This window comes from Neoarius graeffei, chromosome 1 (genome assembly GCF_027579695.1).
Source record: "Neoarius graeffei isolate fNeoGra1 chromosome 1, fNeoGra1.pri, whole genome shotgun sequence".
Lineage (NCBI taxonomy): Eukaryota > Metazoa > Chordata > Actinopteri > Siluriformes > Ariidae > Neoarius > Neoarius graeffei.
Genome location: NC_083569.1, coordinates 53,325,286 through 53,342,317, shown reverse-complemented (window position 1 = coordinate 53,342,317; position 17,032 = coordinate 53,325,286). Strand labels below are relative to the sequence as shown.

The window sequence follows — 17,032 nt, the reverse complement described above, 5'->3', positions numbered from 1 at the left end:
ACTTCACAGTGTTTTATTTAAACACACACACTCGAGCAAGCATTTCATTTAGATTTTTATTTGGAAAAAGCATCTCTTCATACAAAAATGCAGAACATCAAATATGAAAAGAAATTCATGGTCCTAGTTTAAGTTTTTGTTCCTAAAATAAAACTGTAAGAAATGCATTCTGTTTTCACAGCTGTATTTGCCAAGTGTTGACACCCAGTGTCCACTAGAATGGACATAAAATCAAAAAAAAAAAGAAAGAAGAAGAGTGACAAAGGAGGGAAAACCAGTATCTATCTTAAACTGTACGATAGGTGGCCTGCCAGCCAAACCATTCCAATTTTTCCTTTGACTGATGGTGGCAGCAGACTGTGTTAACACCATTAGCTAAATTGCAAGGGCCTACCATGCCTGAAAATTAATTTACATGACTGATATTAAGTCATGGCTACAAGCAAAAAATGTAAAGTATAATATTCAAGAGGAGCAATTTCAAAAGAGCGGCAGCTCTAAGAGGATGTGACTTTGTGTTAAATGAAGCATACATATGCTAAAATTGCTGGTGTTGAAATGTATATTTACTATATATAAAATTATATTCGGGCAGCACAGTGGTGTAGTGGTTAGCGCTGTCGCCTCACAGCAAGAAGGTCCTGGGTTCGAGCCCCGGGGCCGGCGAGGGCCTTTCTGTGTGGAGTTTGCATGTTCTCCGGGTGCTCCGGTTTCCCCCACAGTCCAAAGACATGCAGGTTAGGTTAACTAGTGACTCTAAATTGACCGTAGGTGTGAATTTGAGTGTGAATGGTTGTCTGTGTCTATGTGTCAGCCCTGTGATGACCTGGCGACTTGTCCAGGGTGTACCCCGCCTTTCGCCCGTAGTCAGCTGGGATAGGCTCCAGCTTGCCTGCGACCCTGTAGAAGGATAAAGCGGCTACAGATAATGAGATGAGAGAATGTTACATATTACTGCACTGTATTTTCATCTATTGTCAACCCTTTATCACATTCAACATCTCATCTCATCTCATTATCTCTAGCTGCTTTATCCTGTTCTACAGGGTCGCAGGCAAGCTGGAGCCTATCCCAGCTGACTACGGGCGAAAGGCGGGGTACACCCTGGACAAGTCGCCAGGTCATCACAGGGCTGACACATAGACACAGACAACCATTCACACTCACATTCACACCTACGGTCAATTTAAAGTCACCAGTTAACCTAACCTGCATGTCTTTGGACTGTGGGGGAAACCGGAGCACCCGGAGGAAACCCACGCGGACACGGGGAGAACATGCAAACTCCGCACAGAAAGGCCCTCGCCGGCCACGGGGCTCGAACCCGGACCTTCTTGCTGTGAGGCGACAGCGCTAACCACTACACCACCGTGCCGCCCACATTCAACATACATTATTGTATTGTCTTATAACTACGTTTGTTGCCTTTAGGCTCTATACATATCAAATATGTGAGTACTTTACGTACATTTATTATGCATGTGGGTATAAAACAAAACTCGAGTTAAATGGGTTGCGACTCTGCTATCATTGTGGACCTGGGGGTGCGTTCACCACAACAACAGGCTGAAAGAAGAAGAAGGACAAAAACAGCATTAGTGAAGTTAGCACAGAGGGACACTGATATCGAGCTCTTTTTAAGTTTACAATTCTGGGTTCTTACAACACTGGTCCTTGGTGAGCAGCACTGAATAACTTTGCAGCAGAAGGCAGCCAAGGTGGCAGAGAGAGCAATCTGGGTCACCTGCATGAGGCACTCTGTTCCGTTCAGAGGCTGATAGATGGCCTGTGAGTAAGCAGAATAAATTAGTCATGAGTCTGATTTTTGTCTACATTTTACTGCCTTACATATTGTATTTTCATACCTATTTTTACGAGCTGTATTTACAACCCCAATTCCGAAAAAGTTGGGACATTGTGTAAACTGTAAATAAAAACAGGATGCGATAATTTGCAAATCATGGAAACCCTCTCTTGTCCAGGGTGTACCCCGCCTTTCGCCCGTAGTCAGCTGGGATAGGCTCCAGCTTGCCTGCGACCCCTGAAATTTTATTGTTTTTTGAAAAATATATGCTCATTTTGAATTTGATGTCAGCAACACGTTTCAAAAAAGTTGGGACAGAGGTATGTTTACCACTCTGTTGCATCAAGTCAAGTCAACTTTATTGTCAAATATGCTATACATGCTCAACATACAGCACAGATGAAATTTCAGTCCTCTCTGACCCACGGTGCAAACAGGCAATGCAATAAATAAAAATAGAATAATTGAAAAAACAAACAATATAAACAGAATAAACACTCTAGATAAGAACTAGACATAGACTAAACACTCAAACAAACGATATAAACAGTATAAACACTCTAGATAAGAACTAGACATAGACTAAAACACACACACACACACGTAAATTGGTGCAAATAAACAGTCAAGGGCACTTGAGGTATTGCAGGTAAACATGAAATAAGCAGTATAAGCAATAAACTAATGGCTGTTAAGGTGAGGTAGTGCGGAATAGTGCAAATGAGCGAGGTAAAGTGAAATGTGCAGTCCCTGAGTTCAGTGTGTTAATGAACGTTGAGAGTGTGTGTGTGTTGGGGGGGGGGGACTGTGAGGGTGACATGATGTCAGATGCTGAAGGGGGGGCAGGGGGGTGTACAGGCAGAATCTGTGGCAGGAGCCAGAGGAGGGAGGAGGGGCAGAACAGGGAGGGAGTTGAGCCTCCTGACCGCCTGGTGAAAGAAACTGTTCTTGAGCCTGCTGGTTTTGGCCCGGAGACTCCGCAGTCTACTCCCCAATGGCAGCAGACTGAAGAGGCTGTGAGATGGGTGGGTGGGGTCACCTGCAATCCTGATGGCTTTGCGGGTGAGGTGGGAGTTATAAATATCCATTAGAGAAGGGAGAGAGACACCAATGATCCTCTCAGCTGCTCTCACGATGCGCTGTAGAGTCTTGCAGCAGGACATGGTGCAGGCGCCGTACCACACGGTGATGCAGCTGGTCAGGATGTTCTCGATGGTGCCTCTGTAAAATGTGTGCATGATGGGGGCCGGGACTCTTGCTCTCCTCAGTTTGCGGAGGAAGTACAGACGCTGTTGGGCTTTTTTGGCCAGTGATGCGGTGTTGTTGCTCCAGGACAGGTCTTCAGAGATGTGCACACCCAGAAACTTGGTGCTGCTCACCCTCTCCACTCCAGCACCGTCGATAGATAGTGGAGCATGCTGGGTGTGCTCTCTCCTGAAGTCCACAACAATCTCCTTCATCTTCTCCACGTTCAGGCGGATATTGTTGCCCTTGCACCACATGGCCAAGTGGCTCACCTCACTCCTGTAGATTGTCTCATCGCCATTGTTGATGAGACCCACCACAGTCATGTCATCTGCAAACTTAATGAAGAGATTGGAGCTGGATGTTGGTGTGCAGTCGTGGGTCAGCAGAGTGAAGAGGAGGGGGCTTAGCACACATCCTTGGGGGGCCCCTGTGTTCAAGTGTTCAATCACTTCTACTTTTAACAACACTCTGTAAACGTCTGGGAACTGAAGAGACCAACTGCTGTAGTTTTGAAAGAGAAATGTTTTCCCATCCTCGCCTGATATAAAATTTCAGTTGCTCAACAGTTCGGGGTCTCCTTTGTTATATTTTGCACTGTATAATGTGCCAAATGTTTTAAATGGGAGACAGGTCTGGACTGCAGGCAGGCCGGTTTAGCACCTGAACTCTTTTACAACAGACTGAGCCATGCAGTTTTAATATGTGCAGAAAGCGGTTTGGCATTGTTTTGCTGAAAGAAGGAAGGAAGGCCTTCCCTGAAAATGATTTTGTCTGGATGGCAGCATATTTGCTCTGAAACATGTATTTTATATACACACACACACACACACACACACACACACAGTGGTGCTTGAAAGTTTGTGAACCCTTTAGAATTTTCTATATTTCTGCATAAATACGACCTAAAACATCATCAGATTTTCACACAAGTCCTAAAAGTAGATAAAGAGAACACAGTTAAACAAATGAGACAAAAATATTATACTTGGTCATTTATTTATTGAGGAAAATGACCCAATATTACATATCTTTGAGTGGCAAAAGTAAGTGAACCTTTGCTTTCAGTATGTGGTGTGACCCCCTTGTGCAGCAATAACTGCAACTTAACATTTCTGGTAACTGTTGATCAGTCCTGCACACCGGCTTGGAGGAATTTTAGCCCATTCCTCCATACAGAACAGCTTCAACTCTGGGATGTTGGTGGGTTTCCTCACATGAACTGCTCACTTCAGGTCCTTCCACAACATTTCGATTGGATTAAGGTCAGGACTTTGACTTGGTCATTCCAAAACATTAACTTTATTCTTCTTTAACCATTCTTTGGTAGAACGACTTGTGTGCTTAGGGTTGTTGTCTTGCTGCATGACCCACCTTCTCTTGAGATTCAGTTCATGGACAGATGTCCTGACATTTTCCTTTAGAATTCGGTGGTATAATTCAGAATTCATTATTTCATCAATGATGGCAAGCCATCCTGGCCCAGATGCAGCAAAACAGGCCCAAACCATGATACTACCACCACCATGTTTCACAGATGGGATAAGGTTCTTATGCTGGAATGCAGTGTTTTCCTTTCTCCAAACATAACACTTCTCATTTAAACCAAAAAGTTCTATTTTGGTCTCATCCGTCCACAAAACATTTTTCCAATACATAGTTTGCACATGACGTCACAGAGTCGGGGATTCCCTAGTGGCAGCCATCTTGTGGGTCAAGCTTACCATACGGGTCACTGAGCACACATTGTAACGCGCGAGTACAAAGTCTTCAAAAGAACCCAAGCAGGCTATTTAAAGCTAGCAATGGTGCACACCTGTTGTATTCACGGCTGTCGTAATAGGTCAGATGATGACGTCAAGCGGAGCTTTTATGGAATTCCCACTGTACGGGAGCACGAAGGCGAGCAAACAAAGAAACTCAGCATACAAAGGAGAAATCTATGGCTTGCGAGAATCAACCGCAAGGATTATCAGCCTTCCAAACACAGCAAAGTCTGCTCCGATCATTTTATAAGTGGTAAGTTGTTTAAATAAACAATCATTTGTGTTTAAGTTTGTTTTTGGAAACCAAAACATCGTGTAAACAATCTCTGGAGAATGCCTAACTGGAACCGCTGAGTGTACGTTTACATTGTACACTGACATGGTACTGTAATACCACTAATGGATGTAAAATTTGTCTTAAATCAACTCGATATTGTACACACACATATATTTATATGCAGTGTTGAGAGCTCTAAAATTCCAATGTTTACATACCTTGGCTGTAATTAGGACACGACTGTCACTTGGTTTTATATGGTGGACTTCACGGACCCAGCCACAGACAAAATAATTGTATGACTCCAGTGACTTGTATGCTTTGAGGTCGTCAAGTGTGTAGGCACTTTTACTATTCACGGAATAGTTCACAATATCAGGGTACGATATGGATGGCAGCCCTGCATAGTCACTTGAAAATGCATCTTTGTCCACTTCGTAGGGGTCAATTCCCCCAATCAAGGCCAGTTTGGCTGCATACCGTTGTCATGATATGTCGTCTAATGTATCTATATACTTCTGTTTGCTTGATTTTGCCTACATTGATCTTTATTTTAGAAAACTGACTATATAACTTCATAAATTCGTCTGAGATAATGTAGCGGGTAATGGCGATGGTCTGTTTTGTTTGACCCACAAGATGGCGGCTGGAGGGCATTCCCCGGAATGCCGTGACATCAGTGAAAACTATGTATAGCCTTCTGGCTTGTCCACGTGATACCTGTTCTTTAAATAAAACAGGGTGCCCACTCACACCTGATTGTCGTCCCATTGATTGAAAACACCTGACTCTAATTTCACCTTCAAATTAACTGCTAATCCTAGAGGTTCACATACTTTTGCCGCTCACAGATATGTAATATTGGATCATTTTCCTCAATAAATAAATGACCAAGTATAATATTTTCATCTCATTTGTTTAACTGGGTTCTCTTTATCTACTTTTAGGACTTGTGTGAAAATCTGATGTTGTTTTAGGTCATATTTATGCAGAAATATAGAAAATTCTAAAGGGTTCACAAACTTTCAAGCGCTACTGTGTGTGCGCGTTTGTGTATATATATATATATATATATAAATAAATAAAATTCAGCATTAATGATGCCTTCCCAGATGTACAAGCTACCCATGTCATGTGCACTAATGCACATGAATTATTCATGAACCATCCATGCAAATTTCCAATCAACCAGTCATGTAGCAGCAGCATACAGGTTTGACCTCAAAGGGTGACATGGGGAAACATTGATTTAAAAAAAATAAATAAATAAAAATAAAAAAGGACCTTTCCAAACTGGTTTGTGTATTTCAGAAACTGCTGGTTGGGATTTTCATTCACTCACTGGAGTGAACACAGAGTGGCGTCAAACCAAACAAACAAAAAAAATCCAATGAGCAGCAGTTCTGCAGTCAGAAACACCTTGTAGATAAGAGACCTCAGAAGAGAATGGCCAGACTGGTTTGAGGTGACAGGAAAGCTAAGGTAACTCAAAGAACCAATCTTTACATCAAAATGCACACCACAAAAAGAAGCTTGATGTGGATGGGCTCACAACACCAGTAGACCACATCAGGTTCCATTCCTGCCAGCCAAGGACATGAATGTGAGGCATACAGCAACACGGGTTTACCAAAATCAGACAAACGAAGATTGGAAAAAGATGAGGAAATGTTGCCTAGTTTTGGTGAACCTGTACTGCTGTAGCCTGAAATTTCTGTTTATGGACCAGAGCTCTAAAAACTGCCTTACCAACAGCCTCTCACACATGTCTGTTTGTGATGTGCCATTTAAGTAGCTCTCCCAGCAGATGTGAAAGACATCATAACCCTCAGCGTTACCCAAGCTGTTCAAAAAGCTGATCACTGACATCACACATGCCACAAGCTGCATCCCTAAGCAGGCCTTTAGCTGTCAGAGAACAAGAGACACATTTGTTGATATGACATTCCTGTATAATATGTAATCATTAAAACTGTGTAATAAGATGTATGGCAGTTGAAAATCAGCATTTTTATTTTTCTTACTGTAGTAAGGTCAAGATTCTGTGCTGCTATTGCCACACTACCAGCTATTATGTTCTGCAGTATGAAAAACAAACACATACCATCAAAGACTGCACGAGATTTAAAATTATTTAAAAAAAAATGTAAAGGCTTAATGCTTACAGCTGAAGAACAGATAGGATTGAGGATGAGTGTGAGTGTGAGGTCAACATCAGTGTTCAGATGGCAAAATATGGTACCCATGATGTAGAGACTCAGCATAATCTGTGTTACCTGTGAAGAAGAGAATCACAGAAACATTGCAGCTGTTTTGTGAGGAAACAGTTGTTTTAGAAAGTGGTGAAAATATCAGTGTTTGGTTTAATCTACACACCCCTAAAGCTTTTGGTTCTGCCTCCAGGTACTTCTGGGTTTGATCGGGTTTTTTCTGAAACTTGACCTCCATTAGTGCTCCTGTTTCACCCCCTGTGTTGAGGGCATTAGCGGTAATACTCTCCATCTCACCTTCTTCTGTGAAATATAATATTAAAGACACTAAGTAGTAGTTAATACCACAGTACTCAGGTAGATGTCTCATCATTCATCTCATTATCTCTAGCCGCTTTATCCTGTTCTACAGGGTCGCAGGCAAGCTGGAGCCTATCCCAGCTGACTACGGGTGAAAGGCGGGGTACACCCTGGACAAGTCGCCAGGCCATCACAGGGCTGACACATAGACACAGACAACCATTCACACTCACATTCACACCTACGCTCAATTTAGAGTCACCAGTTAACCTAACCTGCATGTCTTTGGACTGTGGGGGAAACCGGAGCACCCGGAGGAAACCCACGTGGACACAGGGAGAACATGCAAACTCCACACAGAAAGGCCCTCACCGGCCACGGGGCTCAAACCTGGACCTTCTTTCTGTGAGGCGACAGCGCTAATCACTACACCACCGTGCCCGCCCCTCAGGTAGATGTATTGTAAAAAAAAAAAAAAAACCTGTTGATGTAAAAGTTATTTTGACTAACATTTATTTTAATGCTGAGTTTTTCCTGAGCATGACAGAGGATTGAATGCAGAGTTTCCAAACTGTTCATTTGAGTTTCAAAACTTCAAGTGGATTAATATATTATAATTTGATTTCAGATATCTGTTCAGCTATGAGGAGCAAAACAACTATAAGCTATTATAATAGCTAACACAAGATCATGCTGAATTTAGCAAAGTGCAAAAGTAAGCATGGAAGATTTTTTTTTAACTAATTGTTATCTTTCAGAAGGCATGGAAGCATGGACCAGCTCTTTAGTTTTGCACAGAAACTGGGCATGTGACGATTAGAAAAAGAGCTGGTGACATTTTTCCAGTCTTCGGTTTTGTTAAGCCTGTGCCCACTGTTGCCTCAGAATCCTGTTGTTGGCTGACAGCCACTGTGGCCTTTTGCTTTTGAAACCCATCCACATCATGGCTCATCATATTGTGTATTCTAAGATGCTTTTCTGCTCAGTATTGTAGTAAAGGGTGAGTATTTGAGTTACCGTAGCCTTCCTGTCAGCATGTATCATGTCTGACTATTCGCCTCTGACGTCCCTCATCAACAAGGTGTTTGAAAAGTTCATTTACCACAGAACTGCCTTCTCTGGATTTTTTTTTTTTTTTTGCATCATTCTGTGTAAATTCTAGACACTGTTGTGTGTGAAAATCAGAGGAGATTAACCATTTTTTAAATACACAAACCAGCTCATCTGGCACCAACCACCATGCCATGGTCAAAGCAAAGAATTTTAATCTATAGTTAAACAAGTGTTGCCAGGCAAAACAAACCTCACCCTGCAGCACTTATTTTATACCTATATGTTGATAATGGTAATATTTCTCAATCATCAGCTGTCAGGTTATAGTCCGATGAAAATCCATGACCTTGAGTTTGACATTTCAAAGTCATTCAAGGTCAAAGGTCATGGTGCCAAATGAAAGCCCATATGGCACTTCCTATAAGTTGATAATGGTAAATATCGGTCTTCCATCAACCGTTTTCGTTACAGTCCTCTGAAAATCTGTGACCTTGAGTTTGACCTTTCAAGGTCACTCAAGGTCAAAGAGTATGGTGCCAAATGAAAGGCCATATGGGAGTTCCTATATGCTCATAATAGTAAACATTTGTCTATTGGCAACCGTTTTTGAGTTACAATGGAAAATATGTTATTTTGACCGAAAGATTGACCTTTCCAGTGATCTTGACCTTCACCTTGACCTGATTACCCCCAAAATTTAATCAGGTAATCTACGGATAATTGCCCACCTACCCTCAAAATTTGAAGTCAATCGGTGCAACCGTCTAGACACTAGATTGTTAACAGACAAACACACAAACAAACAAACCGCACTGATTACAATACCTCGCCCCGCTTACTCCGTCGCGGGCGCGGTAATTAGACTCTTACTTAATCATCACAAGGAGCAAAAATTATGGGGTGACACAGTGGCGCAGCAGTCAGCATTGTTACCTTACACCTCCAAAGTCCCTGATGAATGAACGAACAAAAATAATAAAACAGTGCATGTTAAGACAGTAATTGAAAAAATTATATAGGTTGTTTTCAAAAGTTTGCATCTCCCTTTCTGAATGTGATATAAATGAACAATACAGTTCACTTAAAAATATATAGAAATTAAATATGAAAATGACCACCGTTTGCATTTATAAATACCTCCAACCTCTTGTACCATCTGGGCAACTTTTCTTTTTGACATATGTTTATTGATACTGAAATATTATTTCAATATAGTCTTATTTTCTGTTTTGCCATAAGAATTGTTATCTTTTTGAAGGATATGAATAAATTTTGGCGGCACGGTGGTATAGTGGTTAGTGCTGTCGCCTCACAGCAAGAAGGTCCGGGTTTGAGCCCCGGGGCCAGCGAGGGCCTTTCTGTGCGGAGTTTGCATGTTCTCCCCATGTCCGCATGGGTTTCCTCCGGGTGCTCCGGTTTCCCCCACAGTCCAAAGACATGCAGGTTAGGTTAACTGGTGACTCGAAATTGACCATAGGTGTGAATGTGAATGGTTGTCTGTGTCTATGTGTCAGCCCTGCGATGACCTGGCGACTTGTCCAGGGTGTACCCCGCCTTTCGCCCGTAGTCAGCTGGGATAGGCTCCAGCTCGCCTGCGACCCTGTAGAACAGGACAAAGCGGCTAGAGATAATGAGATGAGATGAATAAATTTTATTTTGTTGATTTTGTAAATAAATACTGTATAAAAAGGCTAAAATGGATTCAGAAAGTATTGAGACTTGTTTTACTTGTTGCACACTTTCTTGTGTTATGGATTTGATTTGGAATGGATAAAATTGCCATTTTTAACCATCATTCTCCACTTAATCACCCATAATGATGAAGTGAAAACGTTTTTAGAAATTTTTGAAAATTAATTTAAAAAGAAGGAAATTATTCACAAAGATATTCGGACTCTTTATTCAGTACTTTGTAGGAGCCACTTTGGCAGCAATTACAGCTACAAATCTTCTTGGATAGTTCTTTATAAGCTTTGCTCACCTGGATTTGGGCAGTTCATCTCATCTCATTATCTGTAGCCGCTTTATCCTGTTCTACAGGGTCGTGGGCAAGCTGGAGCCTATCCCAGCTGACTATGGGCGAAAAGCGGGGTACACCCTGGACAAGTCGCCAGGTCATCACAGGGCTGACACATAGACACATACAACCATTCACACTCACATTCACACCTACGGTCAATTTAGAGTCACCAGTTAACCTAACCTGCATGTCTTTGGACTGTGGGGGAAACCAGAGCACCCGGAGGAAACCCACGCGGACACAGGGAGAACATGCAAACTCTGCACAGAAAGGCCCTCGCCGGCCATGGGGCTCGAACCCAGACCTTCTTGCTGTGAGGCGACAGCATTAACCACTACACCACCGTGCCGCCCGGATTTGGGCAGTTAATCCCATTTTTCATGAGAGATCCTCTCCAGTTCTATCAGACTGGATGGTGAGCATCTGTGAACACTGTTGTGTTGAAAGGTGAACTTTTGCCCCAGTCTGTGCTTGCATGCACTCTGGAGGAGGTTTTCTTCAATGAACCTCCTGTATTTGGTTGCATTCATCTGTCCCTCAATTGTTACCAGTCTCCCTGTCCCTGCCGCTAAGAAGCACCCCCACAGCATGATATTGCCACCGCCATGTTTCACCATAGGTATGGTATTAGCCAGTTGATATGCAGTGCATATTTTTGGTCAGACATAATGCTTGCTATTCTGCTCAAAGGGTTCAATTTTCATCTCATTGGACCAAAAAATCATTTTCCACATGTTGCCTGAGATACTAGGCGTCCTTTATGCTTCATATGCTTTTCACTCAACAGTGACTTCTGTCTTGCCACTCTACCATGAAGTCCTGATTTATGTCGTTTTGCAGAGATGGTTGTCTGTTCAACAGGTCCTCCCATCTCAGGATGTTTGAAGCTCTTTTAAAGTGACTGCTGGTTTCCTTCTTACCTCCCTGACCAAGGGACCCTTCTTTCTTGGATGACTAATTTGACCAGATGGCCAATTTGAGCAAGGTTTGATGCTGTGCCAAGCTACTTCCATTTCAAAATTACTGAGAATTATTTGAAATTGTTTTATATCCTTGTCCTAATCTATGCCTTACCACAATTTGTTCGTGTAGATCTACACACAGTTTCTCAGACCTCATGGCCTGGGTTTTTGTCCTAACAATGTAGTGTAAATAGTGGGCCCGTGTGTGTGTTCGAAAACTATGTCCAATAAATTCAACTTGCAACAGGTGGAGTCCAACAGAGTCCAAGGTTAATAAAAGCAAACATGATGCAACAGACTACAGTTTGGAGTGTCACAGCAAAGGGAATAGTTTTATGAATCATTTCAGTGTCGTTTTCATTTTTAATTCATTTTCAAAAATCTCTAAAAACATAGCCTGTTTCCACTTTGTCATTATGGGTGATTTAAGTGTAGATTGATGAGTAAAAACGGCAGCTGTATCTATTCAAAATCAAATCCACATCACGATAAACAAGTAACCACAATAAACAAGTTTCTGAATTCACATTGTGCATTATGTCTGACCAAAAATACGCACTGCATATCAACTGGCTAATACCATCCCTATGGTGAAACATGGCGGTGGCAGTATCATGCTGTGGGGGTGCTTCTTAGCGGCAGGGACAGGGAGACTGGTAACAATTGAGGGACAGATGAATGCAACCAAATACAGGAGGTTCATTGAAGAAAACCTCCTCCAGAGTGCATGCAAACACAGTGTATGTGGAATGATTATTTTATTTTTAGATATTCTGCACAGCATAGATAGATAGATAGATAGATAGATAGATAGATAGATAGATAGATAGATAGATAGGTATGCAAAAGTTTGGGCACCCCTGGTCAAAATTGCTGTTATTGTGAACAGTTAAGCAAGTTGAAGATGAAATGATCTCCAAAAGGCATAAAGTTAAAGATGACTCATTCCCTTTATATTTTAAGCAAAAACTTTTTTTTTATTTTCACCTTTTACATTTTCAAAATGACAAAAAAGGAAAAGGGCCCAAAGCAAAAGTTTGGGCACCCTGCAAGGTTAGTACCTAGTAACAACCCCTTTGGCAAGTATCACAGCTTGTAAACACTTTTTGTAGCCAGCTAATAATCTTTCAGTTCTTACCTGGGGGATTTTCACACATTCATCCTGGCAAAAGGCTTCCAGTTCTACAAGTTTCTTGGGCTGTCTTGCATGCACTGCGCTTTTGAGATCTATCCACAGATTTTCAATGATGTTTAGGTCAGGGGACTGTGAGGGCCAGGGCAAAACCTTCAGCTTGTGCCTTTTGAGGTATTCCATTGTAGATTTTGAGGTGTGTTTTGGATCATCGTCTTGTTGTAGGACCCATCCTCTTTTTAACTTCAACTTTTTTACAGATGGTGTGATGTTTGCTTCCAGAGTTTGCTGGTATTTATTCGAACCCATGCTTCCCTCGACCAATGAAATGTGCCCTGTGCCACTGGCTGCAACACAACCCCAAAGCATGATCAATCCACACCCATGCTTCAGAGTTGGAGAGGTGTTCTTTTCCTGGAATTTGGCACCCTTTTTTCTCCAAACATACCTTTGCACATTGTGGCCAAAAAGTTCTATTTTGATTTCATCAGTCCACAGGACTTGTTTCCAAAATGCATCAGGCTTATTTAGATGTTCATTTTCAAACATCAGACGCTGAATTTTGTGGCTAGGACGCAGGAAAGGTTTTCTTCTGATGACTCTCCCATGAAGGTCATATTTGTTCAGGTGTCGCTGCATAGTAGAACAGTGCACCACCACTCCAGGGTCTGCTAAATCTTTCTGAAGGTCTTTTGACTGTTTTTGACTGTGCCCTTGACTGTTTGTTTATTTGCACCAATTTACGTGTGTGTGTGTGTGTGTGTGTGTGTGTGTGTGTGTGTGTATATGTATGTATGTATGTATGTATATATGAGTGTTTAGTCTTTGTCTAGTTCTTATCTAGAGTGTTTATACTGTTTATATTGTTTGTTTGAGTGTTTAGTCTGTCTAGTTCTTATCTAGTGTTTATACTGTTTATATTGTCTGTTTATGAGTGTTTAGTCTTTGCCTAGTTCATATCTAGTGTTTATACTGTTTATATTGTCTGAGTGTTTAGTCTATGTCTAGTTCTTATCTAGTGTTTATACTGTTTATATTGTTTGTTTGTTTTTTCAATTATTCTATTTTTATTTATTGCATTGCCTGTTTGCACCGTGGGTCAGAGAGGACTGAAATTTCATCTGTGCTGTATGTCGAGCATGTATAGCATATTTGACAATAAAGTTGACTTGACTTTTGCAGTCAAACAGGGGTTTTTATTTGCCTTTCTAGCAATCCAACGAGCAGTTCTTTCAGAAAGTTTTCTTCATCTTCCAGACCTCACCTCGATCTCCACTGTTTCTGTTAACTGCCATTTCTTAATAACATTACAATCTGAGGAAACAGCTACTGGAAAACACTTTGCTACGTTCTTGTAGCCTTCTCCTGCTTTGTGAGCATCAATGATTTTATTATTCAGAATGCGAGAGAGTTGCTTAGAGGAGCCCATGGCTGTTGATTTTAGGGACAAGTTTGAGGAGTCAGAGAATTTATACAGCTTTGAAATCTGCATCATCTGACCTTTCCTAATGAAGAATTTGAACAAGCCACAGCTCAATAAGCTAATTAAGGTCTGGAACCTTGGTAAAAGTTACCTGAGAACTCAAATGTATAGGGGTGCCCAAACTTTCGCATGGTGTTCCTTTTCTTTTTTCACTCTCCAATTGCATAAAACAAAAATAATACACAAATCTTGCAGAAAACGCTGAAAAGAAATGTTTCATCTTTACCTTTATGCCTTTTGGTGATCAGTTCATCTTCTGCTCACTTAACTATTCACAGTAACAGACATTTTCAGTAAGGGTGCCCAAACTTTTTCATGCCACTAGATAGATAGATAGATAGATAGATAGATAGATAGATAGATAGATAGATAGATAGATAGATAGATAGATAGAACAGCTCAGGCCTCCATTACGGAACAAATCCATTTTTAATCTCTCTCTCTTTCTCTCTCTCTCTCTCTCTCTCTGTCTCTCTGGAAATCGGCTCCAGCACTGCTGATTACAAAATGGCCTGAATGTCAGTCACCTAACGGTCCACATTCAACACACCAAGTTACACTTAAGGAAAAAGAAAATGCACTACTTGGAAGTTTGAGAACTTACCCGCCATATTTGCTTATCCTGTGCTGTTAATCGAAGTGTATAGAGATGGCTGTTGTGTAGAGATGAGTGTTATATGTCCATGCAGCGGATCTCTGCTTGTTTTTGGACTCACTGTTCCTCAGTTCCGCCCCGCGCGAGAAATTTGACCTCAAGAAACATCTGGAGTGAGAGCACAGCTGTAAAGTTCAAACACAACTACGTTGTCTAGAAACCAGTCCAAGCTGTACAATACTAGATAGAATACTGTAAATACAGGGAACTAAATAAGTCTCAGTGCATTAGGAGTGATTTTATTTTAAGGTTTTAAGATCAAATCCCAGGCTGCGGCAAAGTCAGGGTTGGATCTGTTCAACATCAGGTTTCAAAAGCATCTTCCAAATGAATAAAAAATAACAATTATCTTTGTGTGTGTGTGTGTGTGTGTGTGTGTGTGTTAAGTTTTGCAGTTGGCATGAGCATGCAATGACTTCTTAAATGTAAATTCAGCAAATAGCCTGCTGTAGTGTGAATTAATGGCAAATCCAAATATTTTTGAAAAGAAATGTTGGCCTAATTCTAATAAGGAACACATTTGGTCTATGTAGAAGATTTAAAGTTAATTACAAAGACATTGTGGATCATTATTTTTTTAAAATACACAACAACAATCAGTTCATACAATATTCCCTTTATACTTTCTTATAGATACGAAACAAAAATACATCGCCATATACTGAGCATATACTAAAAAGACAGCTTTACAAGCACAAGTACAATTTCTTCAAGCTAAATTAGACTTTATGTAGATTTGCACATAATGAAAAAAGAGATCACCATCCAGTTTAAAATTTTTTAAAAATAAGGTGCGTTCAGTTTTGCTGCATTATTTCCCAACACCCCTCTTCCACACACTCTGTTTATCATACCATAAATCCCTAAAATACTTTTCATCCCATGTACAGCCTTACACAGAGAATTATTCTTGTGAAATCAGATTTGATCATCATTTGAATGTAAATACAAAAATCAACACCTTTCATACAGTTCAGAAACATGACAGAAGCAACTCTGTATATTCGTAAGGATAAGTGGTTTTAATATGGCACAAAATATAATCTTGACCTTTTCTAAACAAATTACAATACTAATGGAAAAAAAATCTTCTTTTAAAGTTTAACAGGTTACCACATGACCTTTTAAGATTAGATTAGATTAGATTAGATTAGATTAGATTAGATTAGATTAGATTAGATTAGATTAGATTAGATTAGATTAGATAAAACTTCATTGATCCCTTTGGGCAGGTTCCCTCAAGGAAATTAAGATTCCAGCAGCATCATTACAGATAAACATAGAAAAGAAATAGAGAAAACTTCTAGATAAATTAAAATAAATTAAGTATTTACATATACAAATATAAAATAATAAGATATGGGGAAGAGAGGAAGGGGGGAAAGGGGGGTGCAGCAGGAGAAATATTGTACTTTATATTGCACATTGTCCGGTATTGCTTATTGTTAGGCTAGGCTACTGCTCCTTCCCGTCCTCTGTCCTCCTGTTACCCCTCCTCCCCCCCAGAGAGGAGTTGTACGGCATGAGAGACAAAGGAGTTTTTGAGTCTGTTCGTCCTGCACTTGGGAAGGAGCATTCTGTCACTGAACAGGCTCCTCTGGTTGCTGATGGTGGTGTGCAGAGGGTGACTGGCATCATCCATGATGTTCAATAGTTTGTCCATAGATCTCTTCTCTGCCACCGTCACCAGAGAGTCCAGCTTCTTGCCGACCGCAGAGCCGGCCCACCTGATCAGTTTGTCCAGCCTGCATGTGTCCTTCTTGGATGTGCTGCCCCCCCAGCACACCATGGTGTAAAACAGGACACTGGCGACCACAGACTGATAGAACATCCACAGGAGTTTCCTGCAGATGTTAAAGGACCGCAGCCTCCTAAGGAAGTATAGCCTGCTCTGTCCCTTCCTGTATAAGTGTTTGGTGTTGCAAGTCCAGTCCAGCCACAGCCCGAGGTACTTGTAGGAATCCACAGCCTCCACCTCGACTTCCTTGATCAGAACTGGTCAGGTTGTATGCTGTATAACAAATACTGTATGTGAGTATATTTATAAATATAGCTGGAAGCAGTGATGAGGAGGCCAAGCAACTCAGCAGGGAATAATTGCCATGAAAACCTCATGCCATTTAGT

At 41.2% G+C, this 17,032-nt stretch overlaps 1 protein-coding gene across 1 annotated transcript; it reads right to left on the bottom strand.

The window, feature by feature from the left end:
• Positions 1–1,234: 1,234 nt before the first annotated feature.
• LOC132894494 (uncharacterized) lies at positions 1,235–15,049 on the bottom strand. Its single transcript, XM_060934385.1, has 7 exons — positions 14,857–15,049; positions 7,469–7,605; positions 7,258–7,368; positions 7,117–7,170; positions 6,842–7,000; positions 1,664–1,786; positions 1,235–1,566 (listed from the first exon to the last, which is right to left on the bottom strand). The coding sequence occupies exons 1-7, from the start codon at positions 14,861–14,863 to the stop codon at positions 1,528–1,530; spliced, it is 630 nt and encodes a 209-aa protein (XP_060790368.1). The 5' UTR covers positions 14,864–15,049; the 3' UTR covers positions 1,235–1,527.
• Positions 15,050–17,032: the final 1,983 nt, after the last annotated feature.